The sequence below is a fragment of the Scardinius erythrophthalmus genome (genome assembly GCF_964197995.2).
Source record: "Scardinius erythrophthalmus genome assembly, chromosome: 11".
NCBI classification, from domain to species: domain Eukaryota; kingdom Metazoa; phylum Chordata; class Actinopteri; order Cypriniformes; family Leuciscidae; genus Scardinius; species Scardinius erythrophthalmus.
In genome coordinates this window covers 206796-231746 of record NC_138231.1, presented here as the reverse complement: position 1 = coordinate 231746, position 24951 = coordinate 206796, and the positions used below count along the sequence as shown (strand labels likewise).

General features: G+C 39.9%; 1 protein-coding gene across 1 annotated transcript in view; it reads right to left on the bottom strand.

The window, feature by feature from the left end:
• Positions 1 to 24951, bottom strand: part of plcb1l (phospholipase C beta 1-like) — a 249808-nt gene that overhangs the window by 64598 nt on the left and 160259 nt on the right. Inside the window, 9 exon segments of the mRNA XM_081378111.1 lie at positions 13698 to 13822; positions 17457 to 17541; positions 17628 to 17724; positions 19667 to 19731; positions 19818 to 19919; positions 20563 to 20633; positions 20739 to 20743; positions 21984 to 22627; positions 24792 to 24928. Coding sequence (XP_081234237.1) covers positions 13698 to 13822; positions 17457 to 17541; positions 17628 to 17724; positions 19667 to 19731; positions 19818 to 19919; positions 20563 to 20633; positions 20739 to 20743; positions 21984 to 22627; positions 24792 to 24928 — 1331 coding nt within the window.

Below are 24951 nucleotides of genomic sequence, written 5' to 3'. Positions count from 1 at the left end.
CTCTACCTCTACTGTACTCTACTGTACTCTACTGTACTCTACCTCTACTGTACTCTACCTCTACTGTACTCTACCTCTACTGTACTCTACTGTACTCTACCTCTAGTGTACTCAACTGTACACAACTGTACACAACTGTACTCTACCTCTACTGTACTCTACTGTACACTACTGTACTCTACCTCTACTGTGCTCTACCTCTACCGCACTCTACTGTACACTACTGTACTCTACCTCTACTGTACTCTACCTCAACTGTACACAACCTCTACTGTACTCTACTGTACTCTACTGTACTCTACTGTACTCTACCTCTAGTGTACTCAACTGTACACTACTGTACTCTACCTCTACTGTACTCTACATCTACTGTGCTCTACCTCTACTGTGCTCTACCTCTACTGTGCTCTACCTCTACTGTGCTCTACTGTACACTACTGTACTCTACCTCTACTGTGCTCTACTGTACACTACTGTACTCTACCTCTACTGTACTCTACTGTACACTACTGTACTCTAACTCTACTGTACTCTACTGTACACTACTGTACTCTACCTCTACTGTACTCTACTGTACACCACTGTACTCTGCCTCTACTGTACTCTACCGTACTCTGCTGTACTCTACTGTACTCTACCTCTAGTGTACTCAACTGTACACTACTGTACTCTACCTCTACTGTACACTACTGTACTCTACATCTACTGTGCTCTACCTCTACTGTACTCTACCTCTACTGTACTCTACTGTACTCTACTGTACTCTACCTCTACTGTACTCTACCTCTACTGTACTCTACTGTACTCTACCTCTAGTGTACTCAACTGTACACAACTGTACACAACTGTACTCTACCTCTACTGTACTCTACTGTACACTACTGTACTCTACCTCTACTGTGCTCTACCTCTACCGCACTCTACTGTACACTACTGTACTCTACTGTACTCTACCTCTACTGTGCTCTACTGTACTCTACTGTACACTACTGTACTCTACCTCTACTGTGCTCTACTGTACACTACTGTACTCTACCTCTACTGTACTCTACTGTACACTACTGTACTCTACCTCTACTGTGCTCTACCTCTACTGTGCTCTACTGTACACTACTGTGCTCTACCTCTACTGTGCTCTACTGTACACTACTGTACTCTACCTCTACTGTGCTCTACCTCTACTGTGCTCTACTGTACACTACTGTACTCTACCTCTACTGTGCTCTACTGTACACTACTGTACTCTACCTCTACTGTGCTCTACTGTACACTACTGTACTCTACCTCTACTGTACTCTACTGTACACTACTGTACTCTACCTCTACTGTGCTCTACTGTACACTACTGTGCTCTACCTCTACTGTACACTACTGTACTCTACCTCTACTGTGCTCTACTGTACACTACTGTACTCTACCTCTACTGTACTCTACTGTACACTACTGTACTCTACCTCTACTGTACTCTACTGTACTCTACTGTACTCTACCTCTACTGTGCTCTACTGTACACTACTGTACTCTACCTCTACCGCACTCAACTGTACACAACTGTACTCTACCTCTACTGTACTCTACTGTACACCACTGTACTCTACCTCTACTGTGCTCTACCTCTACCGCACTCTACTGTACACTACTGTACTCTACTGTACTCTACCTCTACTGTACTCTACTGTACACTACTGTACTCTACCTCTACTGTGCTCTACCTCTACCGCACTCTACTGTACACTACTGTACTCAATTGTACACTACTGTACTCTACTGTACTCTACCTCTACTGTGCTCTACTGTACACTACTGTGCTCTACCTCTACTGTACTCTACTGCGCTCTACCTCTACTGTACTCTACTGTACACTACTGTACTCTACCTCTACTGTACACTACTGTACTCTACCTCTACTGTACTCTACTGTGCTCTACCTCTACTGTACTCTACTGTACTCTACCTCTACTGTACTCTACTGTACACTACTGTACTCTACCTCTACTGTGCTCTACCTCTACCGCACTCTACTGTACACTACTGTACTCAATTGTACACTACTGTACTCTACTGTACTCTACCTCTACTGTGCTCTACTGTACTCTACTGTACACTACTGTGCTCTACCTCTACTGTACTCTACTGTGCTCTACCTCTACTGTACTCTACTGTACACTACTGTACTCTACCTCTACTGTACTCTACTGTGCTCTACCTCTACTGTACTCTACTGTGCTCTACTGTACTCTACTGTACTCTACTGTGCTCTACTCTACTGTACTCTACTGTACACTACTGTACTCTACCTCTACTGTACTCTACTGTGCTCTACCTCTACTGTACTCTACTATACTCTACTGTGCTCTACTGTACTCTACCTCTACTGTACACTACTGTACTCTACCTCTACTGTACTCTACCTCTACTGTACACAACCTCTACTGTACACAACCTCTACTGTACACAACCTCTACTGTACACAACCTCTACTGTACTCTACTGTGCTCTACCTCTACTGTACTCTACCTCTACTGTACTCTACAGCTCTACTGTACTCTACCTCAACTGTACACAACCTCTACTGTACTCTACTATACTCTACTGTACACTACCTCTATTGTACTCTACTGTACTCTACTGTGCTCTACTGTAAACTACCTCTACGGCACTCTACTGTACTCTACCGCTACTGTACTCTACCTCTACTGTACTCTACTGTACTCTACTGTACACTACCTCTACTGTACTCTACTTTACTCTACTGTACTCTACTGTACTCTGCTGTATACTACCTCTACTATACTCTACCTCTATTGTACTCTACTGTGCACTACCTCTACTGTACTCTACTGTACTCTACTGTGCACTACCTCTACTGTACTCTACCATATTCTACTGTGCTCTACCTCTACTGTACTCTACTATACTCTACCTCTACTGTACACTACCTCCACTGTACTCTACTGTGCACTACCTCTACTGTACTCTGCCATATTCTACTGTGCTCTACCTCTACTGTACTCTACTATACTCTACTGCAGGGGTTCCCAAACTTTTCCATGCCAAGGCCCCCCAAATACCACTAGGTTCTGGCCAAGGCCCCCCTTTTGCAGGATGTGTTACTGAACCCATCGACAATACTACGGCACGTGTAGAAATAAATAAATAAAACATCTAGGTGAACATCAGATTATGTGATGGTGTTTGATACCAGATTGATTATAGAGATGCATCGTTTACAATTTTAAAGGCAGATTCCGATTTTTCATTGAGTTTGACCAGCCGATACAGATTTTAGCCGATTCTGATTTCATTTTTTCAAACCACTTTACAGCACACACAAATAATTATATATATATATATAACACCACTTTTACCCAAACTGATTAATAAAAACAAGTTTAAATGGATACATTTTCTATAAATATTTTTGTCTTCATTTTCTTTTCTGACATAGCCTACTCCAGTTCTTGTTCAAACACACTACATGCAAATTCTGTGCATTTTAGGTACTTTTTGTGTGAAATCATATTTATTTTGTCCATCAAAAGTGTGCTTTCACTTTAATTGAGTGATTTTTGCAGCGCAGCAAAAATAGACTCGGCGCCGAAATCCTCCGCTTCACTACTGCTCATGCGAGTCGACGCTCCTGCTTGACGCTCACGCGCTGCTCCTGCTCGCGGTGTGATTGCACTCACGGTGTGTGTCCACTACAGCGGCAAAATTCCGCTCAGTGCCGCTGGAAACGCTATAACGCCTCCGCTTTGGGGTGTGTCTGTTGCGAGTGTGTTTAATCTCTGTTTTTTACAACACACACACAGTATAATCATCAGCGATACACGCGATTACATTTAGAAATAGACAAGCTTTGTTTCTAAATGCACCAAGCAAAGATATCCTTTCAATTTTATAAACTTTTATTAACCCAGCCAATATAATCACAATGAACACATCCAAAATAAAATCTTTAACATATATAACAACTGCAAAGCGTCTAATTTGTAAACAAAATGATTTACGCACTAAATCCAGCATAAACTCCAGCACAATTTGCATATTTTTAAACTCTCAAAACAGACGTCACATTCCGAACCTCACAGCAATTGGCTGCCGACCGCGTTTTTCGCTTGATATTTGCATAAAGTCAAAAACTGCCCAACCTTTTTGACGCTCTCGGTCGCTCTCAACGCTTTCTCCGGTCCGCTGGCAATCCCAAAATGCACTGCGCGAGCGTGAAGCTCAACTTCCATAAGAATGAATTGAAAACGCTCGCAACGCGCCAGTGTATGGCAAGCCAAAGTATTCATAAACGCCTGGTCAGGCATCTGATTGCACACTGACACGTCAAAAGCGTGCGTTTTGACAGACAAACGCGCGTCCCTGACGCGCGATTTGCCATAAAAACGCACGTTCTTAACGCGCGCTTTGTGGTCACGGAAAACGCGCGTCAGAAACGCCCGGTTTTTGCATCAAAACGCGCGTCCTTGACGTGTGATCTGCTATTTAAAACGCACGTTTGCAACGTGCGCTTTGGGGTCACCGAAAACGCGCGTTTTTGACGCGCGTTTATAATAACAAAAATGGGCGTTGAAAACGTGTGTTTTGACTAGGACAAAACGCACGCTTTTGACGTGTAAACAGTTAACCCAAACAGGCAGTACAAACGTGTGTGAAGTTTCCAACCTATGGAACGCCGTTGGGGACAATACTTATTATATGCAACGCGTGAAATTTGGACGCATTAACACGCACAGTTTGTACGCAGAAATACGAAGTATATGTTCGGGTGTCGCGTCAGACCGCACAACAGCCAATAGCGTTGCTCTATTTAGGATTTCATTTGCATTTGTGATGCGATGGCACGTTGCTGTATACATATATAAACATCAGACGACATTTCTTTCCGTGAGGGATGATGTGCTGTTAGGTAAGCAAATACCTATGCAAACGTCACACGTAACATTTGTTCGTGAATGAGATCGTAATTTTACGTTGGCATTTACGTAGGCAAGCGTAAAACTTTAGAGTCAATGATGCATTTATACGTTGGCTGTGATGTCAGGGCTGTGTCATGCTGTGGCATCTCATCCCGTTTGTACTCATGCAGGTTTTTTGTCTCCGGTAACGTGGAAAAGTGGATTGCTGATGGAGTTTTTGGTTCCTTGCCACTGTTGCCTTTGGCTTGCTCAGTTGGGGATATTTTGGGAATATTTAATTTAATTTTATCAATCAATAAATTTACACTAGAAACAAACCTTGTTGTGTTATTTTGGTTTATGCTGTGAAGCTGCTTTGATGCAGTCTGTATTGTGAAAAGCGCTATATAAATATACTTGACTTGACTTGACTCTCTACGATGGCTCTAAGAATTTTTTTATTAAACTGTCAAAGAACTTTTACAGACTGCGTTCAGTTGGCATCCTCTTATAACAGGCTATATGTATAACATATGTTAACATATACAACATACAACACTGGATACGGCCATAGCCAGGGTTTAATAATTAGTGAGGTCCACGGTGGGGTGTCAATAATTATACATATAGTGCCAATAAATGCCATAAATCATTCAACTTTAATAAATACAATGAATAATAAAGTTAGCAAAGGCTAAATACTAAATACTGTGGCTATTGTTTTTTCAAAATGACTGGAGTAATCTCCGAGTGGGCCAGCATCAATCTGGTATGATGACTCTGGAATGCTCCTTCATTCAGTAGACATTTAGCTACCCCGAACCTTACCCTAAATGTAACTTTTATGAATTAAAATGAATTTTAATTCAAATCATTTTTATTGAAAACAAATGCGTTTAATAACTGTAAAGTTATATAAAAAAAGCGCTGTCAGTGGGAATAGAACCCCGGTCTCCCTTTACACGTTACGCCACAACCGCTGACTAAAGAGGTGACTTTTTCCACATATAAGGTAGACTGGCCTAGTGTAATTAGTTCTGCCAACAAGTAGGCTATTTGCAGTGGTCCAAATAGACACCTCGAATGTATTAACCAGAAGGGAAATATGGTCGTTTACTTTACCTACAGGACAAATTCCTTTAACGTTACAAAAGAATATAATGTTAAATTCATGCAGTAATTGAATGTATTTAATCATTGACTCTAAATTATCACCAGTTTAACTAAAACAGAAAAAAATTGTATGTGGGTGGGAGACATGACATGCAATTCTACCCATCCATGATGTCATAACCTATTAAAAATGGGTATTTGTTAAAAATATATATCTTCATGTTGTTCCTCTGACAAGATATTATTACAGCATACCATAGCTGTAGTAGGTGTATAAAGACCTCTACTTCAAATTTTTATCTAAACATCAAAATTGTCATGTGGTGTGACTGTCCGGGATATGTGTGACCTTACTAATATGACAATATATATCAGCAAAGTATAAATAATTGATAGATTTACAGTTTAAGTAACAGAATTAGGCCATTTCAACAGACACAGAAAGTGTTGATGTCTGTGTATGATTTTAAAGCAAGTTCTGGACAAATACATTTTGTCCGTAAAATATGCGTCAAATGGTGTGACACTGCAATCTATATTTTTAACGGGCAATAATTTGGACATCATTATGATGAAGAGGTCCACACTCAACCAGGAAGTTACAGTGTCATCTCTGGAGTGGTTTGCAAGGTCAAGAGTTGAGTTCTGGCATTTTCATTTTTAATTAAAAAGCTCTGTATCTGATATGCTCACTAGTGGTCAATGTTTTGTGTCTTATGGTGTGACATTATTTACAAAAAAATTAAACACTTTTATACAAATTTAACTTATTAATTCTTAAAAATCATTCCTGCCATGTGGCAATTTACATGCTAAGTATAAGCTAGCTGTTTTTAGTTAAACAAGCGATTAGCTTGACTGAACAAAACGTCAGATGGTGTGACGCTGTATCATACGGTGTGAGTGTTTTTCTGTCACACCATATGATATATTTGTCACACAATATTACATACACCTTTTTTAATGATAAATAACTATTCAAAACATATTCAATAATAATAGTGAATGTTTAATAGTGAACATTAAATTACCTATACAATTAATGTATTTCTTTTCAGTTTTATACTTAATTTAATGTTCTTGAAGTGAGATGGTGTTTGATTTACTAATTTTTATGAGTTTATTATAATTTTAAAAGTTTTAAAACAATGTTAGTATGTTTTTTTGATTAATGTTAACTGAATTGAATTAATTGAATGATGAATGCAAATAAAAAACAGGTTTTTTACATTGACAAATCGTGGAGTGTTGCAGTTCCTCATATAGCGTGACACTATATAATTTGGTGTGACATTCAGAATTGTGCCAGTAAAAATACTTTCTTAATCATAAATCATAAAAAAGTCAACGGAACACAAGAGAAATAGTATCAGCAAGAGTCACAAGCATTTTCATAGATTTATAACCGGGTTTAACATAATTCATCTAAAATATCTGGAAAGGCTGAGGAGAGATGACTTACTTTGCATGATGGTTTAGAAAAACAATACAAAATCTAATTAATCTGCACAAAAGAAATGTTAAATCTTAAGATAGTAATGAAAAAAATGTATGTTGAAGGTAGTTACTTAGGGAGAGTATATCCCATTTTCATTTTATATAGAATAACTTTTATGTCACACCATATGACAATTTTAGGCACAAATGCAACAAATTGGTGAATAAATCCAATTTCAAATACAAAATATAAAAGACCACATATATTGTGGGAAATGCAAGAGTCAGTACAACACAACTCAATATTTTTTATGCCTAATATTTGAAGTAAAAAATAAAAACTTTTTTCAGGCGTCTCCCACCCATGTCGCACATCAAATAAGACTCAGAAATATTACACGTTCAAAAATGTCATGTTTACACGACGAAAACGTTCGTCTAGATTGAAACACGTAACAAAAAATACACGGCCATAAATGTTGCGTTAAGGCGATACAAACGATAACATGACAAAAAACTTCGCGTTTAGACGTACAAAACGTTCGCGTTTACACGGACCAAAAAGACGCGTGCAAACTGTGCGTGTTAATGCGTCCAAATTTCACGCGTTGCATATAATAGGTATTGTCCCCAACGGCGTTCCATACCAACCAGGCGAAAAGAACGCGTGAAATACGAGTTAAAATCAGTTTGAACGGGTCAGTGTCATTGGCTGCTGAAGGCTTGGGTCTAACCATTTCTGTGGGCTTAGGGGGGTTTAGCTACTGTTCATAGACTAGACTACCACCATTTAACATGCCATAGATGAGGTTATTCAGCCTATCTATTTTGTCCTTTTTTGTAGAACTTATAGAAATAATATATTTAAATTGCAGTTTTATCAAAATTTAGATAAAAATAAAATTGCCTTGTTTTTCTTCGCTCATGCCTTTGTCCCTATGTGGTTTAGGTCTCTTGTATTATCATTAAACCCAAGCAAAACAGCATGGAATTATCGATGGTAAATTTTACAGAGGAGGGGATTATAATTGGTGAGTTTATAATACAATAGTTATCATTTAAGTAAAAAAAAAGAAAGAGAGAAAAAACACCGTTTTTTTATTTTCCAATTGTAATTTTGGTAACATTTTACAAAAAGGTTTCATACATTATTAGTTCACATGAATTAATAATGAACTGCACTTCTACATGTTAATTTAAAATGTAATTTCAAACTAATATTTCTCAGATTAGTAAAGTAAAACAAAGTTGTTAAAGTAGTTTAAGTTTATGAACATTTTAAATGTATACAATACATAATGTTGTATATATATATATATATATATATATATATATATATATATATATATATATATATATATATATATATATATATATATATATATATATATATTATATTTTTTTTTACAAAACATTTTCAACCCTAAATCTTCAAGAAAATCAATGTTAAATATCTGGACAAGTTCTGGGCCAGATTTTAGGTTGATGTCTCAATAAATGAGCTTTAGGAAAGATTGCATTGTGTGCAGTACCAAAATTTTCCACTAGATGACATCCAGACTCCACCGATGAGATCTTCGACTTCCATGTATGGTTTTCAGTGATCTGAACCTTATATTTCCATACTATTCCAAATATGTATGAAGTAGACATCCTATTCAGAAATAGTTAGGGCAGTAATCTTAATATTTGATTTGAATTCAATCTCTAAAATAATTAGATAATTATTAATTAAAATAAAAAATAAAAATAATTCTTCTTTTGATAATTACTTGTTTGGGGTGCTCCATTTTTTATTTAATTTATTTTTTCATTCTGTAATGGTAATGTATGTACAGTATTTTAATGTACAGTATGTCATATTACACCTCTTTAGATGCTATCTTCAGCCTAAAAATGTATTTAATCAAGTTAGAATATTCAAATATACAGAAATACAATCCAGATATACATCAAAATAACTTGAAGGTTGCAAAAAGTAATGCAATAATGATTTAATGTAATTTCAGAACCGTTCTGAGATAGTATTTTTCATGTCGTGTATGTTGACATTTAGTAGGCTACACTATGATTGCCCAAAGAATTCACATTTAACTTTTTAATGTTAACAAATGTATAGGTAATGCAGAGGAGTACTGTGTGCTTTGCAGCATGCTGCAGACGAACCCAACAAATTGAAATGGTATACAACTTACAACACACACCCAAAAATCATTAGTTTAACTTTATGTGCCATGTTTTTAGGGCCCAAGCCCTGAAAGGGCGAAGGCCCTATTGTTTTCCTTAGGATTATTTATTATTATTATTATTATTATTTTTCTTACGACTATTCAGGCACTTTTGGGGCCCTTAACATGCTCGAAAACTCTTGAAACTTTGCACACGGGTCAGAACCCGCGGCCATCAGGGCCGGGCTGAAGCTGGTACCCGGGCGCGGCAGGGGGGCTCGACAGCGCCCCCTGGAACGGGGTCCGAAAACTTGGTCCATAAATCAAACATGCTTGCATGTAATCATATGAAACTCAGTACACATACAGATCTCATCAGGACAAGTTACGCACTTTTAGCATTTAACTATTAGCTCCGCCCAACAGGAAGTCGGCTATTTAGGGTTGTTTGGAAAACACATACAGTGGAATATGAAAGACTCCTCCTAGGGAACCTATCTATCGATCTAGATGTAGATGACTATCCATCTATCTAGAGATGTAGAGATGGATTATCCATGTTAATGGGTTGACTGGTTTTATTTGGTGCTAATTGAGGTGAAGACTTCACAACATAAGCCTTATAACATAGACAGTATTTATTTATATTTGAAACCTGGTAAGATGCATCACATTTGTAGAAAATAAATTGGATAAAAAATATAATTGATTGATCCCAGGATGTAAATTAGTTCTGTTACCATTGCTCACATTTAAGAAAAGAAATAAAAAGCATATGTTAAATCTTAAAAATTAGGATGACTTGTGCATGTTTGAAATAACATGAGGGTGAATAAATGTAGACAGAATGTTTTGAATTTTGAGTGAACTATCGGATGTTTCTGTAATTTGGTCCCTGTAAAGGATCTTGATGGCACCCTGCTCGCAATAGTGATACATTTACATTTTATAATCATTATATATATATATATATATATATATATATATATATATATATATATATATTAAAAAGTTATGTTGCTTAACAAATTTTCATTACAACTGCATCGATCAAGAACCACATCTGTAGACTTTTCCCCAATCAAATGTTAACTTTTAAAGTTTGAAAACTTGAGGTATAGATATACAGCTAGAAGATATACATCTTTGGCCTACACAAGAAAAAGAAAATGGAAAAAATATTGGGACAAATTAATTAAGTTCTTATATATGTCATGCCCTGAGCACAAGCTCTCATTCTAATTCTGTAAATCTTAAATACTTCTATAAAGTATAAAATACCCTATTTAAACACTAAGTCTTAAAAAATTAAATGGATAATATCATCTGTGTAGGCTACTTAATTACTGTTTGTCTGTGTTGAGCGCACAATATTTGAACAAAAAGGTTTCAATAAGCGCCACCTGCTTGTGATACCTTCAAATGTAAGCACAACAAAAGTCCACATTGTTCTCTAAAGACAGATATTGATTAACCTGCACTGATTGCTTACCTCCACCATAACTGATTTTCCCACACAAATGTTAATGATTTCATGTTAGAGCTAGAATGACCACTAATGTGTTTATTTACAAAAAGGCACGAGCGAAGAAAAACAAGCCAATTTTATTTTTATCTAAATTTTGATAAAACTGCCATTTAAATATATTATTTCTATAATTTCTACAAAAAAGGACAAAATAGATAGGCTGAATAACCTGATCTATGGCATGTTAAATGGTGGTAGTCTAGTCTATGAACTGTAGCTAAACCCCCCTAAGCCCACAGAAATGGTTAGACCCAAGCCTTCAGCAGCCAATGACACTGACCCGTTCAAACTGATTTTAACTCGTATTTCACGCGTCCTTTTCGCCTGGTTGGAAACTTCAAACATGTTTGTACTGCCTGTTTGGGTTAACTGTTTACACGTCAAAAGCGTGCGTTTTGTCCTAGTCAAAACACACGTTTTCAACGCCCATTTTTGTTATTATAAACGAGCGTCAAAAACGCGCGTTTTCGGTGACCCCAAAGCGCACGTTGCAAACGTGCGTTTTAAATAGCAGATCACACGTCGAGGACGCGCGTTTTGATGCAAAAACCGGGCGTTTCTGACGCGCGTTTTCCGTGACCACAAAGCGCGCGTTAAGAACGTGCGTTTTGACAGACAAACGCGCGTCCGCTTTTGACGTGTCAGTGTGCAATCATACGCCTGACCAGGCGTTTATGAATACTTTGGCTTGCCATACCAGTGGACACGCACCGTGACTGAACATGCACGGCGGAAAAAAAATTGCGCTGCTCACGCGCCGCTCGCGGTCTGAAACGGCCGTAATTCACAAGGCTTCCTACATGTGCGTTCTGTGTGCATGTGTGATGCTGATGTTGCACGATGTTATTCATGCGGCGCCCGAGTGCATTTGAATCGGCATATGTCAGACTGAAAATCACGTGAAAATCGGCCAATTCTTGTCACTAGCCGATCAATCAGTTCATCTCTAAAAGATTAGCATTAAAAGTATAATGTTCAGATAGGCTATGCAACAAATTATTATAATGTTATTTCATAACAATACTCATATTAGCAAATATTTGATGTTTTATATAAATATATATATTTTACTTTTTTCCCGCTTTTTTTCCAAATTCCTGGGGCCCCCCTAGCGCCCCCTGGCGGCCCCCCAGGGTGCCGCGGCCCCCACTTTGAAAACCCCTGCTCTACTGTACTCTACCTCTACTGTAATCTACTATACTCTTCCTCTACTGTACTCTACTATACTCTACCTCTACTGTACACTACCTCTACTGTACACTATTGTACTCTAATTTTACTGTACTCTACTGTACACTACCTCTAATGTACACTACCTCTACTGTACTCTACTGTACTCTACTGTACACTACCTCTAATGTACACTACCTCTACTGTACTCTACTGTACTCTATTGTACACTACCTCTAATCTACTCTACTGTACTCTACTGTACACTACTGTACACTACCTCTACTGTACACTATTGTACTCCACTTCTACTGTACTCTACTGTACTCTATCTCTACTGTACAGGAGTAAATATGCATTTCCTTCAGCCTGAGGATTATTCATTTCACTTTTGGTGTAAAAGAGCCTTAACATTTACCAAAAATAAAAGTTTTTTGTTGTTATTAAAAAACAAACAGGCAATCCCAGCCCAGGTGAGAAAAGGTAGCGCAAAAGTAACGTATTGCAATACTTTTCGCATTACGCAAAATTTAATTTTCATAAAAAGTAATAAACTAACAGAATTAGTTACTTTTTTGGGGGAGTAACGCAATATTGTAATGCATTACTTTTAAAAGTAACTTTCCCCAACACTGGTCAGGAGAGCGTGACACTTCTGCAATAAAAGCTCATCCTGACAGCCGGTGAATCTCAGGCGTCCTCACTGAGTTAAAGAGGAGCATGACAGATATCAACTTTAGTCAAGCAGGTGATTCACAAAGACACACACATCTGAGCCAGAAACACAGAGACACACACATCTGAGCCAGAAACACACAGACACACACACCTGAGCCAGAAACACACAAACACACACATCTGAGCCAGAAACACACAGACACACACGTCTGAGCCAGAAACACACAGACACACACGTCTGAGCCAGAAACACACAGACACACACACCTGAGCCAGAGACACACAGACACACACATCTGAGCCAGAGACACACAGACACACACATCTGAGCCAGAAACACACAGACACACACATCTGAGCCAGAGACACACAGACACACACATCTGAGCCAGAAACACACAGACACACACGTCTGAGCCAGAAACACACAGACACACACACCTGAGCCAGAAACACACAGACACACACACCTGAGCCAGAGACACACAGACACACACATCTGAGCCAGAAACACACAGACACACACATCTGAGCCAGAGACACACAGACACACACATCTGAGCCAGACACACAAAGACACACACGTCTGAGCCAGAAACACACAGACACACACATCTGAGCCAGACACACAAAGACACACACGTCTGAGCCAGAAACACACAGACACACACACTGAAGGAACTGAACACAAGCTACCGATGGTCTGGAAGTTCAGAGCCACGAGCTGACAGCCGGCGTTCCAGAAGACTTGAGGCATGTAGTTTGAGGAGTCGACTCGCGTTCCTTTGGGATAAATTCTGCTCAGCTGTAGTTTATTATACCTGTGTGAAGGAGTTAAGAATCTCTAACAAATTATAAAATGATATAATAATGACATTGTTGGTTCGTTGGCCAGAGGAGAACTGAGCGACTGAGTCTGGTTTCTCTCAAGGGTTTTCCTCCACTCAGTCACTGATGGAGTTTGTGTTCCTGCTGCTGTCGCCTGTGATTGACGTTTTTAATTCATCATAATCATTTATTTTTCTTGCCGGAATAACATTCATATGCTTTTGAACACCGTTACTGAGAGTTTTTGATATTATCATCATTCCGTGAGATGAATTGTCCTGAGACTGAGCGCGAGCTCATGAAGCTTCGCCCCCTGGGTCGTCCAGCAGCAGCTTATTTGCATTTAAAGGGATACACACTAAAACAGCACGTTTTTCTGAGCCCCAAAAAATGACAATTTAAACATGCTGTAAAAAATGATCTGTTATGTATTTTGCGCTGAAACTTCACATACACACTCTGCGGACATCAGAGACTTATTTTACATCTTGTGAAAAGGGGCATAATACGGGACCTTTAATAAACTCGTGACTTTGAGTACCAAAATGAATCGATCAGGAGACGTTTAGGGACATCGATTAGTAGACGACCCAGGTAGACTTAAGTCAGGTGCAAAAGAAGAAAAAATCTACCACACACCTCTGGCTTCATTAGAAGAAGAAGAAGCACTGCTGTTCACTCTGTACATGCTACCATTATGAGATATCATTAGGAAGCATGGAATTAGTTTTCACAGTTATGCTGATTATACTCAGCTCTATATTTCTTCACGCCCTGACGAAAACTAGCAATTCACAAAATTAATGGAATGTATAGGTGATATAAAAAATTGGATGACTAGTAATTTCCAACGCATTCTCATCCTTGGGCGTCATATACTGACGCTTTTGACATTTCGTCTACATCGAACGCACATGGCACCCTTTAGCGTCAATATGAGACGCACAGAGCTTTGTTCGGTTATGGGTAGGTTTAGGTCTGGTGTAGGGTTAGGGTTAGACCGCTAGGAGGCGCCTTCTGGCCCATTTCTATCTGCGTCTCATGTTGACGCTAAAGGGTGCCATGTGCGTTCGATGTAGACGAAATGTCAAAAGCGTCAATATATGACGCCCTAGGATGAGAACGGGCTGGTAATTTCCTACTACTAAATTCTGAAAAAACAGAGATTCTAATTATTGGACAAAAAACTTCCTCACGTAATAATTATCTAGAATACTGTCTAACACTTGATGGCTGCTCTGTCAAGTCTTGGTCGTCGGTTAGGAACCTGTGTGTGCTCTTTGATACCAATCTTTCATTTGAAAGTCACGTGTCCAGTATCTGTAAAAACGCATTCTTCCATCTTAAAAATATATCTAAATTACGACATATGCTCTCATTGACAAATGCGGAACAGTTAGTTCATGCGTTCATGAGCTCAAGGCTAGATTACTGTAATGCTCTACTGGGTGGTTGCCCTGCACGCTTAATAAACAAACTACAGCTGGTCCAAAACGCAGCAGCTCGAGTTCTTACCAGAACCAGGAAGTATGACCATATTAGCCCGGTTCTGTCAACACTGCACTGGCTCCCTATTAAACATCGTATACATTTTAATATATTGCTGATTACTTACAAAGCACTAAATGGTTTAGCTCCGCAGTTCTTGCGCGAGCTCTTAACGCATTATAGTCCGTCACGTCTATTGCGATCTCAAAACTCCGGCCAGTTGATAATACCTAGAATATCTAAATCGACTGCTGGCGGCAGATCCTTCTCCTATTTAGCACCAAAACTTTGGAACAGTCTTCCTACCATTGTCCGGGAAGCAGACACACTCTGTCAGTTCAAAGCCAGATTAAAGACACATCTCTTTGACCTAGCATTCACATAATACATTATAGACTTCTATAATTCAGTGTTAGGCTGCATAGATCAGGTCAGCCGGAACCGGGAACACTTCCCATAAATCCTGATGTACTCGTTACATCATAAGAAGAATGGCATCTACGCTAATTTTAGTGTTTTTGTTTATCCCGAGGTTTTCCCGCAGTCCGCCCGGATCCAGGATGTATCCAGATCTGATGAAGGACCTTCGCCTGGACCCGATCCAACGCAGTGCTGAAGTGCCAACTAGTCTCTCCCTATGGAGGATCCCTTTACCACTCTACAGATAAAGCGTTGTCTGGAAAATTCGGTTCGCGTATCTACCCCGAAGTGATAAAATTCTGTATCAAAAATGTTAAGACCAGACAAGTACCAATAGACTGAACTTGTAATACGCATGTGCACGCCATCAGCGTTCTCACAGGTTTCGCTTTTAAAGTCTGTGTAGAGTTTCCTGTTAAAACGGTGTCGTGTTAGCGGCCCCTAAATTAATAACTAATGATCGTTGCGACGGAAGTGAATCAATCAAATTAACTTTAGCTGGAAAATAACTTTATTCAAGAACTGCTATAAAGCCAAAACAATCTCTGTTACTTTAAACTATCCTTGTATCTCTAAAGCCGCTTTGGAACATCTACATTGTTAAAAGCGCTATATAAATGAAGATGACATGACTTGACTTGACTTGACATTACAATACATTTACACACCCACACACACATTACAATCACATAAGGACACATACAGCATAGTCACATTATCCAAAATACATGTTAAATAGATATGTTTTTAGCTGAGTCTTGAATGTTTCCACAGATGAGATATTACGAAGTGTAAGAGGGAGTGGATTCCATAATTTAGGAGCATTAACACTAAATGACCTTCCACCTACAGTAGACAACCGGAAGCGAGGGATGGACAAGAAAATTCGCTTTGCTTCGTAGACAGAGTCTGGAAGGGCATAATTGAAAAGCGTTTTCTTTATCGCGGGGGTGGCGGGGGGGGGGGGGGGGGTTTGTTGGGTGCGCTTGTCTGAAGTTTAAAATCATTGGTTACCCGTAAGCCGATCACATAACGTTTGGTTATGACGTGTGTTATGCGTAGGCTCAGCCGCATCAAACTTCCACTGTAAACACATGTATGATGCGAAAACAAAACCATCGAGCGAAATACCGGAGTGAACATGGCTGTGAACGACTTTTGCAGATTATGTGAAGTAAATCTACGCATCCACGGTACAATCAGCGTTTACGTCACGGCTCTTAGCCCGCCCTCTGTTCGTTGATTGGCCGGCTGTTTTGAGGCCGGAGGAAAACTGGGAGATAGGTCGCTATCTCAGACTAAGTACAGAAGCGAATTGAAATTGAGCGGAAGTACGAAATCTGACGTAGTCAGGCTACAAAATCAGAGCCACTAACAAGAATATTATACAAGCCAGATGTACATATGAGGTCCAGTATATGACCCCCAGTATAATTAGTCAGGGAAACTTAACATTCAACAGTATTACTGATCTGACTGTACTGACGCTGCTGTATGAGAACTGAACTGAGCTGATGATGACATCACTGTTTTCTACAGAAGATAGATGAAATTATACGATTCATAATTGAATTGTTTTTGTCCCGTTTATCACTGTAAGCTGATTTGAAACAATCTATGTTGTATAAAGCGCTGTATAAAACTTTTATTAAACACAAAATTACACTCTGATTTGAAAGAGTCTCCGACCAGCAAAAGTTCAGTGCAAATAAAAGATACTCGACGAACTCCACCGGTGATTCCTTGAGCAGCTCCAGCGCTTTAGTTTCCACAAACGACGACATTTCATAACTTCGATCAGTTTCTGTGGAAAACAAACAGTCATGAACCGTAACACACAGAGATTTTACAGTGAAAAACATCTTGTGGCGGAAGAACAGTTTGACTTACTTTTGCACATCTCGAAGGAGTTGAATTTAACAGGCTGAACGTAGTTGACTAAGTTGGACATCTCCTCTGTGGCGAAGGCTTCATTCACTGCCATCCCCTGCACACACACACACACACACACAAATAAAACTAAAATGTACATAATCAGTGACTGTATGATAATATGCGTCATATAATTATGTATTTTCAACTAAGTAAAATTATGAATTGTTCTTTTCATAATATGTGGTCACAATAAGCATTATTTACCAGTAAATGAATAGAACTGTTTTAAAAGTAAAAGAGGAATAAAATCCCATTTAAAATGAAAATATTTCTTTAATATTACTTTAAAGCATTGTGAGAGCATCAAATAATGTTGCGTGTAGAACCAGATGAGAGTCCTACACCCTCAGACTACTGAGACCAGAGAAGATCTACTGAGATCTGAGAAGATCTACTGAGACCAGAGAAAATCTAATGCGATCTGAGAAGATCTACTGAGACCAGAGAAGATCTACTGAGATCTGAGAAGATCTACTGAGACCAGAGAAGATCTACTGAGATCTGAGAAGATCTACTGAGACCAGAGAAAATCTAATGAGACCAGAGAAGATCTAATAAGACCTGAGAAGATCTACTGAGATCTGAGAAGATCTACTGAGATCTGAGAAGACCTACTGAGATCTGAGAAGACCTACTGAGATCTGAGAAGATCTACTGAGACCAGAGAAGATCTACTGAGACCAGAGAAGATCTACTGAGACCTGAGAAGATCTACTGAGACCAGAGAAGATCTACTGAGATCTGAGAAGATCTACTGAGACCAGAGAAAATCTAATGAGACCAGAGAAGATCTACTGAGACCAGAGAAGATCTACTGAGATCTGAGAAGATCTACTGAGACCAGAGAAAATCTAATGAGACCAGAGAAGATCTAATAAGACCTGAGAAGATCTACTGAGATCTGAGAAGATCTACTGAGATCTGAGAAGACCTACTGAGATCTGAGAAGATCTACTGAGACCAGAGAAGATCTACTGAGACCAGAGAAGATCTACTGAGACCAGAGAAAATCTAATGAGATCTAAGAAGATCTACTGAGATTTGAGAAGATCTACTGAGACCAGAGAAGATCTACTGAGACCAGAGAAGATCTACTGAGATTTGAGAAGATCTACTGAGACCAGAGAAGATCTACTGAGACCAGAGAAGATCTACTGAGACCAGAGAAGATCTACTGAGATCTGAGAAGACCTACTGAGATCTGAGAAGACCTACTGAGATCTGAGAAGATCTACTGAGACCAGAGAAGATCTACTGAGATCTGAGAAGATCTACTGAGACCAGAGAAAATCTAATGAGACCAGAGAAGATCTACTGAGACCAGAGAAGATCTACTGAGACCAGAGAAGATCTACTGAGACCAGAGAAGATCTACTGAGACCAGAGAAGATCTACTGAGACCAGAGAAGATCTACTGAGACCAGAGAAGATCTACTGAGACCAGAGAAGATCTACTGAGATCTGAGAAGATCTACTGAGATCTGAGAAGATCTACTGAGACCAGAGAAAATCTAATGAGATCTGAGAAGATCTACTGAGATCTGAGAAGATCTACTGAGACCAGAGAAGATCTACTGAGATCTGAGAAGATCTACTGAGACCAGAGAAGATCTAATAAGACCTGAGAAGATCTACTGAGATCTGAGAAGATCTACTGAGATCTGAGAAGACCTACTGAGATCTGAGGCTGCGCTGCACTGAAACACCACCAGATGGCGCACTCAACACACGCAGTAGTGAAGTGAACATCAGTAAATGATTGTTGTATTTAAACAGCAGTGTTTTATAATGAAACACAAGGGCTGTTAGTATGAATGATGTGTGTAATGAACTGTGTTCAGAGTTTTGCTGAAAATTTGATTCACCATTGCAAACTGAGTGTAAAGCAGATCATGTGCTTCTAGTTTTAAGATTTGGTATATGAGTGAATATGAGAGTCTCCTCAAGTAACACTTTCAGTGTGTGAACATCTTTAAAACACTAATGACACTGACCTCATCAATGGACTTTTTTCTGTAATCGTTCTCATCCTCCACATCGCTGTCTGCATCCGCTTCACCTGATGGACAAACGTCACTCAGTGTGAGGAGCGCGGCTCAATTTACCCCACTTCACACTCAATCAAACCTCTGTGATCAGCCAGACCTGTGTTATGTGATATGGAGCCGCTGGACTTGATTCCTGGGACTCTCCTGTCTCCTCTCTCTGTCCCGTCTGCTTGAGTCTCTGTCTCCATGTGTGTCGAGCCTAAACACACACACCGTCATAGGGTTTTCATTCAGTGTAACACAACACAGACACGACTGGAGTTTCAGCTTCACCAGTATGAAGGTAAAAGAGCAGCAAAACTCGAGAGCACGTAGATGTGAATTTGAGAACTTGTACAATAAATATTTGTACTTGTACGCTACAATTTACACTCACAGCTCCAGTGTGAAAACCTGTCAAATAAAAATCTGAAGTTGAATGTTGATGTTACGAGCCCATTAAATTAATTAAAATGGAACATCATAACATATAAAGACCACAGAGATTCAGTGACGGTGCATAAATTATTTATTTATAAATAATTTAAATGATAGATAATTTGTCATAAACAAAGCATGGTGGTAAAAAAAAAACACACAAACAGACAGAAAGAAAACCCTGCGCACACATGTCTACCGGAGAAATATCACTTGCCTACCTCCCGTTCGAAAATCAAAGACAATGTTCTCCGTGAGTCTTCCGGGTTCTCTAACTGCTGCCCTAACTAAACCTAAACTAAATAACGTGAAAACCCAAGACCAATTACCACCAGCTTTAAAATAATGTTATAAACTAAATCTAACAAACATGAGTTCCACGCCAGGAACGTGCTTATAGGAAAACACGATCATCGGTTCGACACGGGGAAACTCCATGAAGAGGCATAACGAGCCAAACACACGGGACACCTCGGAGCTCCGCTCCGTCTGCCACCTGAAGCGGAAATGGAAGTGAGAGTCAGAGAGAGAGAGCGGATGGCAACAAAGGCATTTTTAAAGCAGTTGCGCCGCCCACAATCAGCAATCGGCGAGACGTCACGTGACCTATAGAGGAAACAGAAACACAACGCACAAAACAGCACAAACACTGTTCCCATTTTGCTTGGCAGCGTAACACCCCCACCCTTAAAGAAAATAAATTGGGGTTTAAGTCAACAACTTAATAAATATTTACAAATAAACACTTACAAACCCACATTCAGCAATGGCTCCAGGAACCTGCTAAACTGAACAAAGGGAAAAAAATAAAAATTAAAGTGCAACAAGTACGTTTTTTAATACCACAATTTATTTACCATACTTTCTATATCAAGCACGAGACAATGCATCGGCAACTACATTGTCACGTCCTCGGATGTGCCTAATCTCGATGTTACAGCCCTGTAGAATCAAGCTCCACCGCATTAAGCGCTGATTAGAATTGCGCATGCGATCAAGAAAAACCAAAGGGTTGTGGTCTGTGTAGACCACAACCGGACATGCAGCACCTCCCACATACACCTCAAAGTGCTGAAAGGCGAGCACAAGAGCAAAAGCTTCCTTTTCTATGGTCGAATAAGCACGCTGACAACAGTTAAACTTGCGTGAAAAAAAACAGACAGGGTGTTCAAGACCATCCCCGTCATGTTGTAGAAGAACAGCTCCTGCTCCCAGATCACTCTTTGGAACCAGTAAACAGGGCGAACTCCACGGGCTATTACTAGACTCTGCAATGCCATTTTCCAACATAAACTTCACCTCATTTTGAAACAACCTTTTATGTGGATTTACACGGTAAGGATGTTGTTTAATTGGGCATGTAGCGCCCACATCAATGTCATGTTCAATTGCCGTTGTGCGATGAGGCGCATCAGGAAACAAATTCTCATATTGCTTAATCAGAGAGATTAAATCATTACGTTCTAAGGTGGATAAACTAGACAAAAATAGATCCAGATCATTAAGAACCTCAGAATTCTTCATTCTCCCTTCAATAACCTCCCTCGAGGGAATACGACCCTCATCTTCAAGTAAAGGACTAGTCACAGCACCCTGTTGTACTGACGGAGACGCGTTTTCAACTTGTGCCGCAACCGCCAGTGAAGAAACAACTTCAGCACCACCCTTCTTGGACAGCGTCACTTCTGTTGCGCGAACATTATTTCTGACAGTGGAAGTGCAAGGCAACTTGAGTTCCGAAATTGAACCTTCTCCACGATCACAAAACAACTTCAAACGATTAATGTGACATAGCGTGGTCTTTCTCCTTCGATCTGGAGTGGAGATGACAGTTTAAATCACTCACTTGTCGTTCGACACGATAAGGACCACTGTAACGAGCCTGCAAAGCAGAGCCCATCCCAGGAATCAACACAAGAACTTTATCACCAGGACTGAAACTTCGGGAAACAGCCCTCTGATCAAACCTCTGCTTCATTCTCTTCTGACAGAGACCCAAGTTATCTCTAGCCAACTGACATGCACGACTGAGCCTACTACGCATATTGGACACATAATCCGACAAACTGGGACACCCTTTAGGCTCAGCAAGCCACGACTCTTTCAACAGCTTTAAAGGTCCACGAACCGTGTGCCCGAAAACCAGCTCCGACGGGCTAAAACCCAAACTCTCTTGCACTACCTCGCGAACAGCAAAAAGAGCAAACGGAACACCTTCATCCCAATCACGCTGGAACTCGAGGCAGAAACACTTGAGCATACTTTTCAAAGTTTGATGGAACCTCTCAAGTACGCCTTGAGTCTGTGGACGATATGGGCTGGATGTAACATGGTGGACCGCGAGCTGGCGCATAGCTTGTGCAAAACCACGGGACATAAAATTAGTACCGCGGTCAGTCTGAATAGTTTTTGGTAGGCCAAAAAGAGAGAAGAAACCCATCAGGGCTTTAATGATGACCGGAGCTGTGATCTTACGGAGCGGAATAGCTTCTGGAAAACGAGTCAAGCTACACATTATGGTGAGTAACCATTGATTCCCAGTCTTTGTTCGAGGCAATGGGCCAACACAGTCCAATATAACGCTTTCAAAAGGCTCAGACGTAACCGGAATCGGCTGTAAAGACGCAGGCGGAATCACCTGGTTAGGTTTACCAGTGATCTGACACAAGTGACACATTCGACAATATCTCACGACATCTTTCTTAATACCTGGCCAATAAAAATGTCGTAAAATTCTGTCAGCAGTCTTATTTACGCCGAGATGACCCGCAAAGTGATGGTCATGAGCTAAACTCAAAACCTCATCACGAAACGAAACTAGGACAACGATTTGAAAAAGAACTCTCCACTCATCTTGCGCTGAGGCCATAAGAGGTCTCCACTTACGCATTAAGACACCATCTCGTAAAAAATAGCCATGCGGCGAATGCTCAATGTCTTCCTCAGACATAGCTTCCAAAAAGAGAGAAGACAGAGACGGGTCAATTTTCTGTTCCTTAATAAGCTGCTCTCGACTCATAGAAAAATTAGGAACATCAGAAGAAAACGACAGTGAAACAGAATTTCCAGATAAGTCACTATCGCTTGAGAGTGAAGGTCGAGCAATAAAAGTATCACTAAGATCAAGTTGATCCTCAATTTCATTCTCTTTTTCGTTTCTCGCCATAGCACGAGTAACGACGCTAGAAGAAAAAACTTCAGGGAAGTTAATTGACAGGTCATCAGTACATATTTTTGGGGATACATGAGACACTATGGGGCAAGGCAAAACTTTTCCACCACACAAATCGTTACCAAGTAGCACCGCTACATTTTCGATAGGCAAGGAGGGGCGTACGCCCACAGAAACCTTGCCAGTAACTAAATCAGAGCTAAGAGAAATCTCATGCAGAGGGACGTTAACGTAACCCATTTCGAATCCACGTACAAGAATACTATCACCAGTGAAAGTCTTATCACTAAAAGGCAACACCTCTTGTAAAATAAAGCTCTGTGAGGCGCCAGTATCACGCAGAATTTTTACCGGAATTTTTAAGTGCTCACTAGACTCACCGGGCAAAGAGACAAAACCATCCATTATGAAAGGTGCAAAACTGCGATTGTCAGTACGAGTGTCGTCCCTACTCACAGGCATGTTTGAGACACACAAACCCACTTCTGATCTATAAGCCGATTGACTCGCTACCTTATTTTTGCGCTTTAGAGAATAACAGTCAGCCAGAACATGACCACGTTTCTTACAATAAGCGCAGATCGGGACTGTAGCGTTAGACCCCGACGGACGGCGGTCTGGAGAGCGGGCAGAAACAGGCACGGTTTCTCTAAACACCTTAGAAACATTTCAATGACTAGAAACGTTTTGTGAAAATTTAGAATTAGAAGGAACACGCTTATGTGTGAGTACATACTCGTCAGCAAGCACGGCTGCACGAGCTGGCGTCAGATTCTGATGCTCACTAACATGAGTAGCGACTGTTTGAGGAAGACCGTTTTTAAAATCTTCAAGAACCATCAAATCACGAAGAGACTGGAAAGTTGTTACTTCTTGAGAACTAAGCCATCGATCAAATAGCATTTCTTTTTCCCTAACATACTCGACATATGTGAGAGCTTCAGGTTTATGATAACTACGAAACTTTTGACGATAAGCCTCTGGCACAAGAGCATAAATGCGTAAAACAGCATGTTTGACTTTTTCGTAATCTGCTGCGTCTTCAAGAGTTAATGAGGAAAAAGCTTCCTGTGCTTTTCCAGTGAAAACACATTGCAACGTCATGGTCCAAATTTCTTTGGGCCATTTAAAAGTCAACGCTACGCGCTCGAAATGTGCAAAAAACTTATCAACTTCGCTCTCATTAAAAGGTGGAACAAGACGAATGTTACGAGTTATGTCAAATTGATCTGGCTTGAACGAAACACCAGCCTCACGAGCCTTCAGCTCAAGTTCTTTAATTCGTAATGCCTGCACAAATTCAAGATCTTTCAATCTCAATTCGTGTTCTCTTTTTTTCTCGTTCTCGTGTTGTCTGTCTATCAGCCTCAAATCTAATTTTTTCGCGTTCCCATTCAATTTCCTTTTCTTTTAACTGTAAACGTTTCAATTCTAGAGCTGCTTTACTAGGTGAAGGAGAAGAGTCAATAGAAAGACGTTTACCCTGATCAGGCGACGTAGATACATCAGGAGACACTTTCCAAAACACTCCAAGTTCTCGCAAATCTTCAATAAGCTTATCCTGAAGCTCAGCCTTGGAAGGGCTACCACTCACCTCAAGTTTATAGTGGCCAGCGATTCTAACAAGGTCATCACGCGTTAC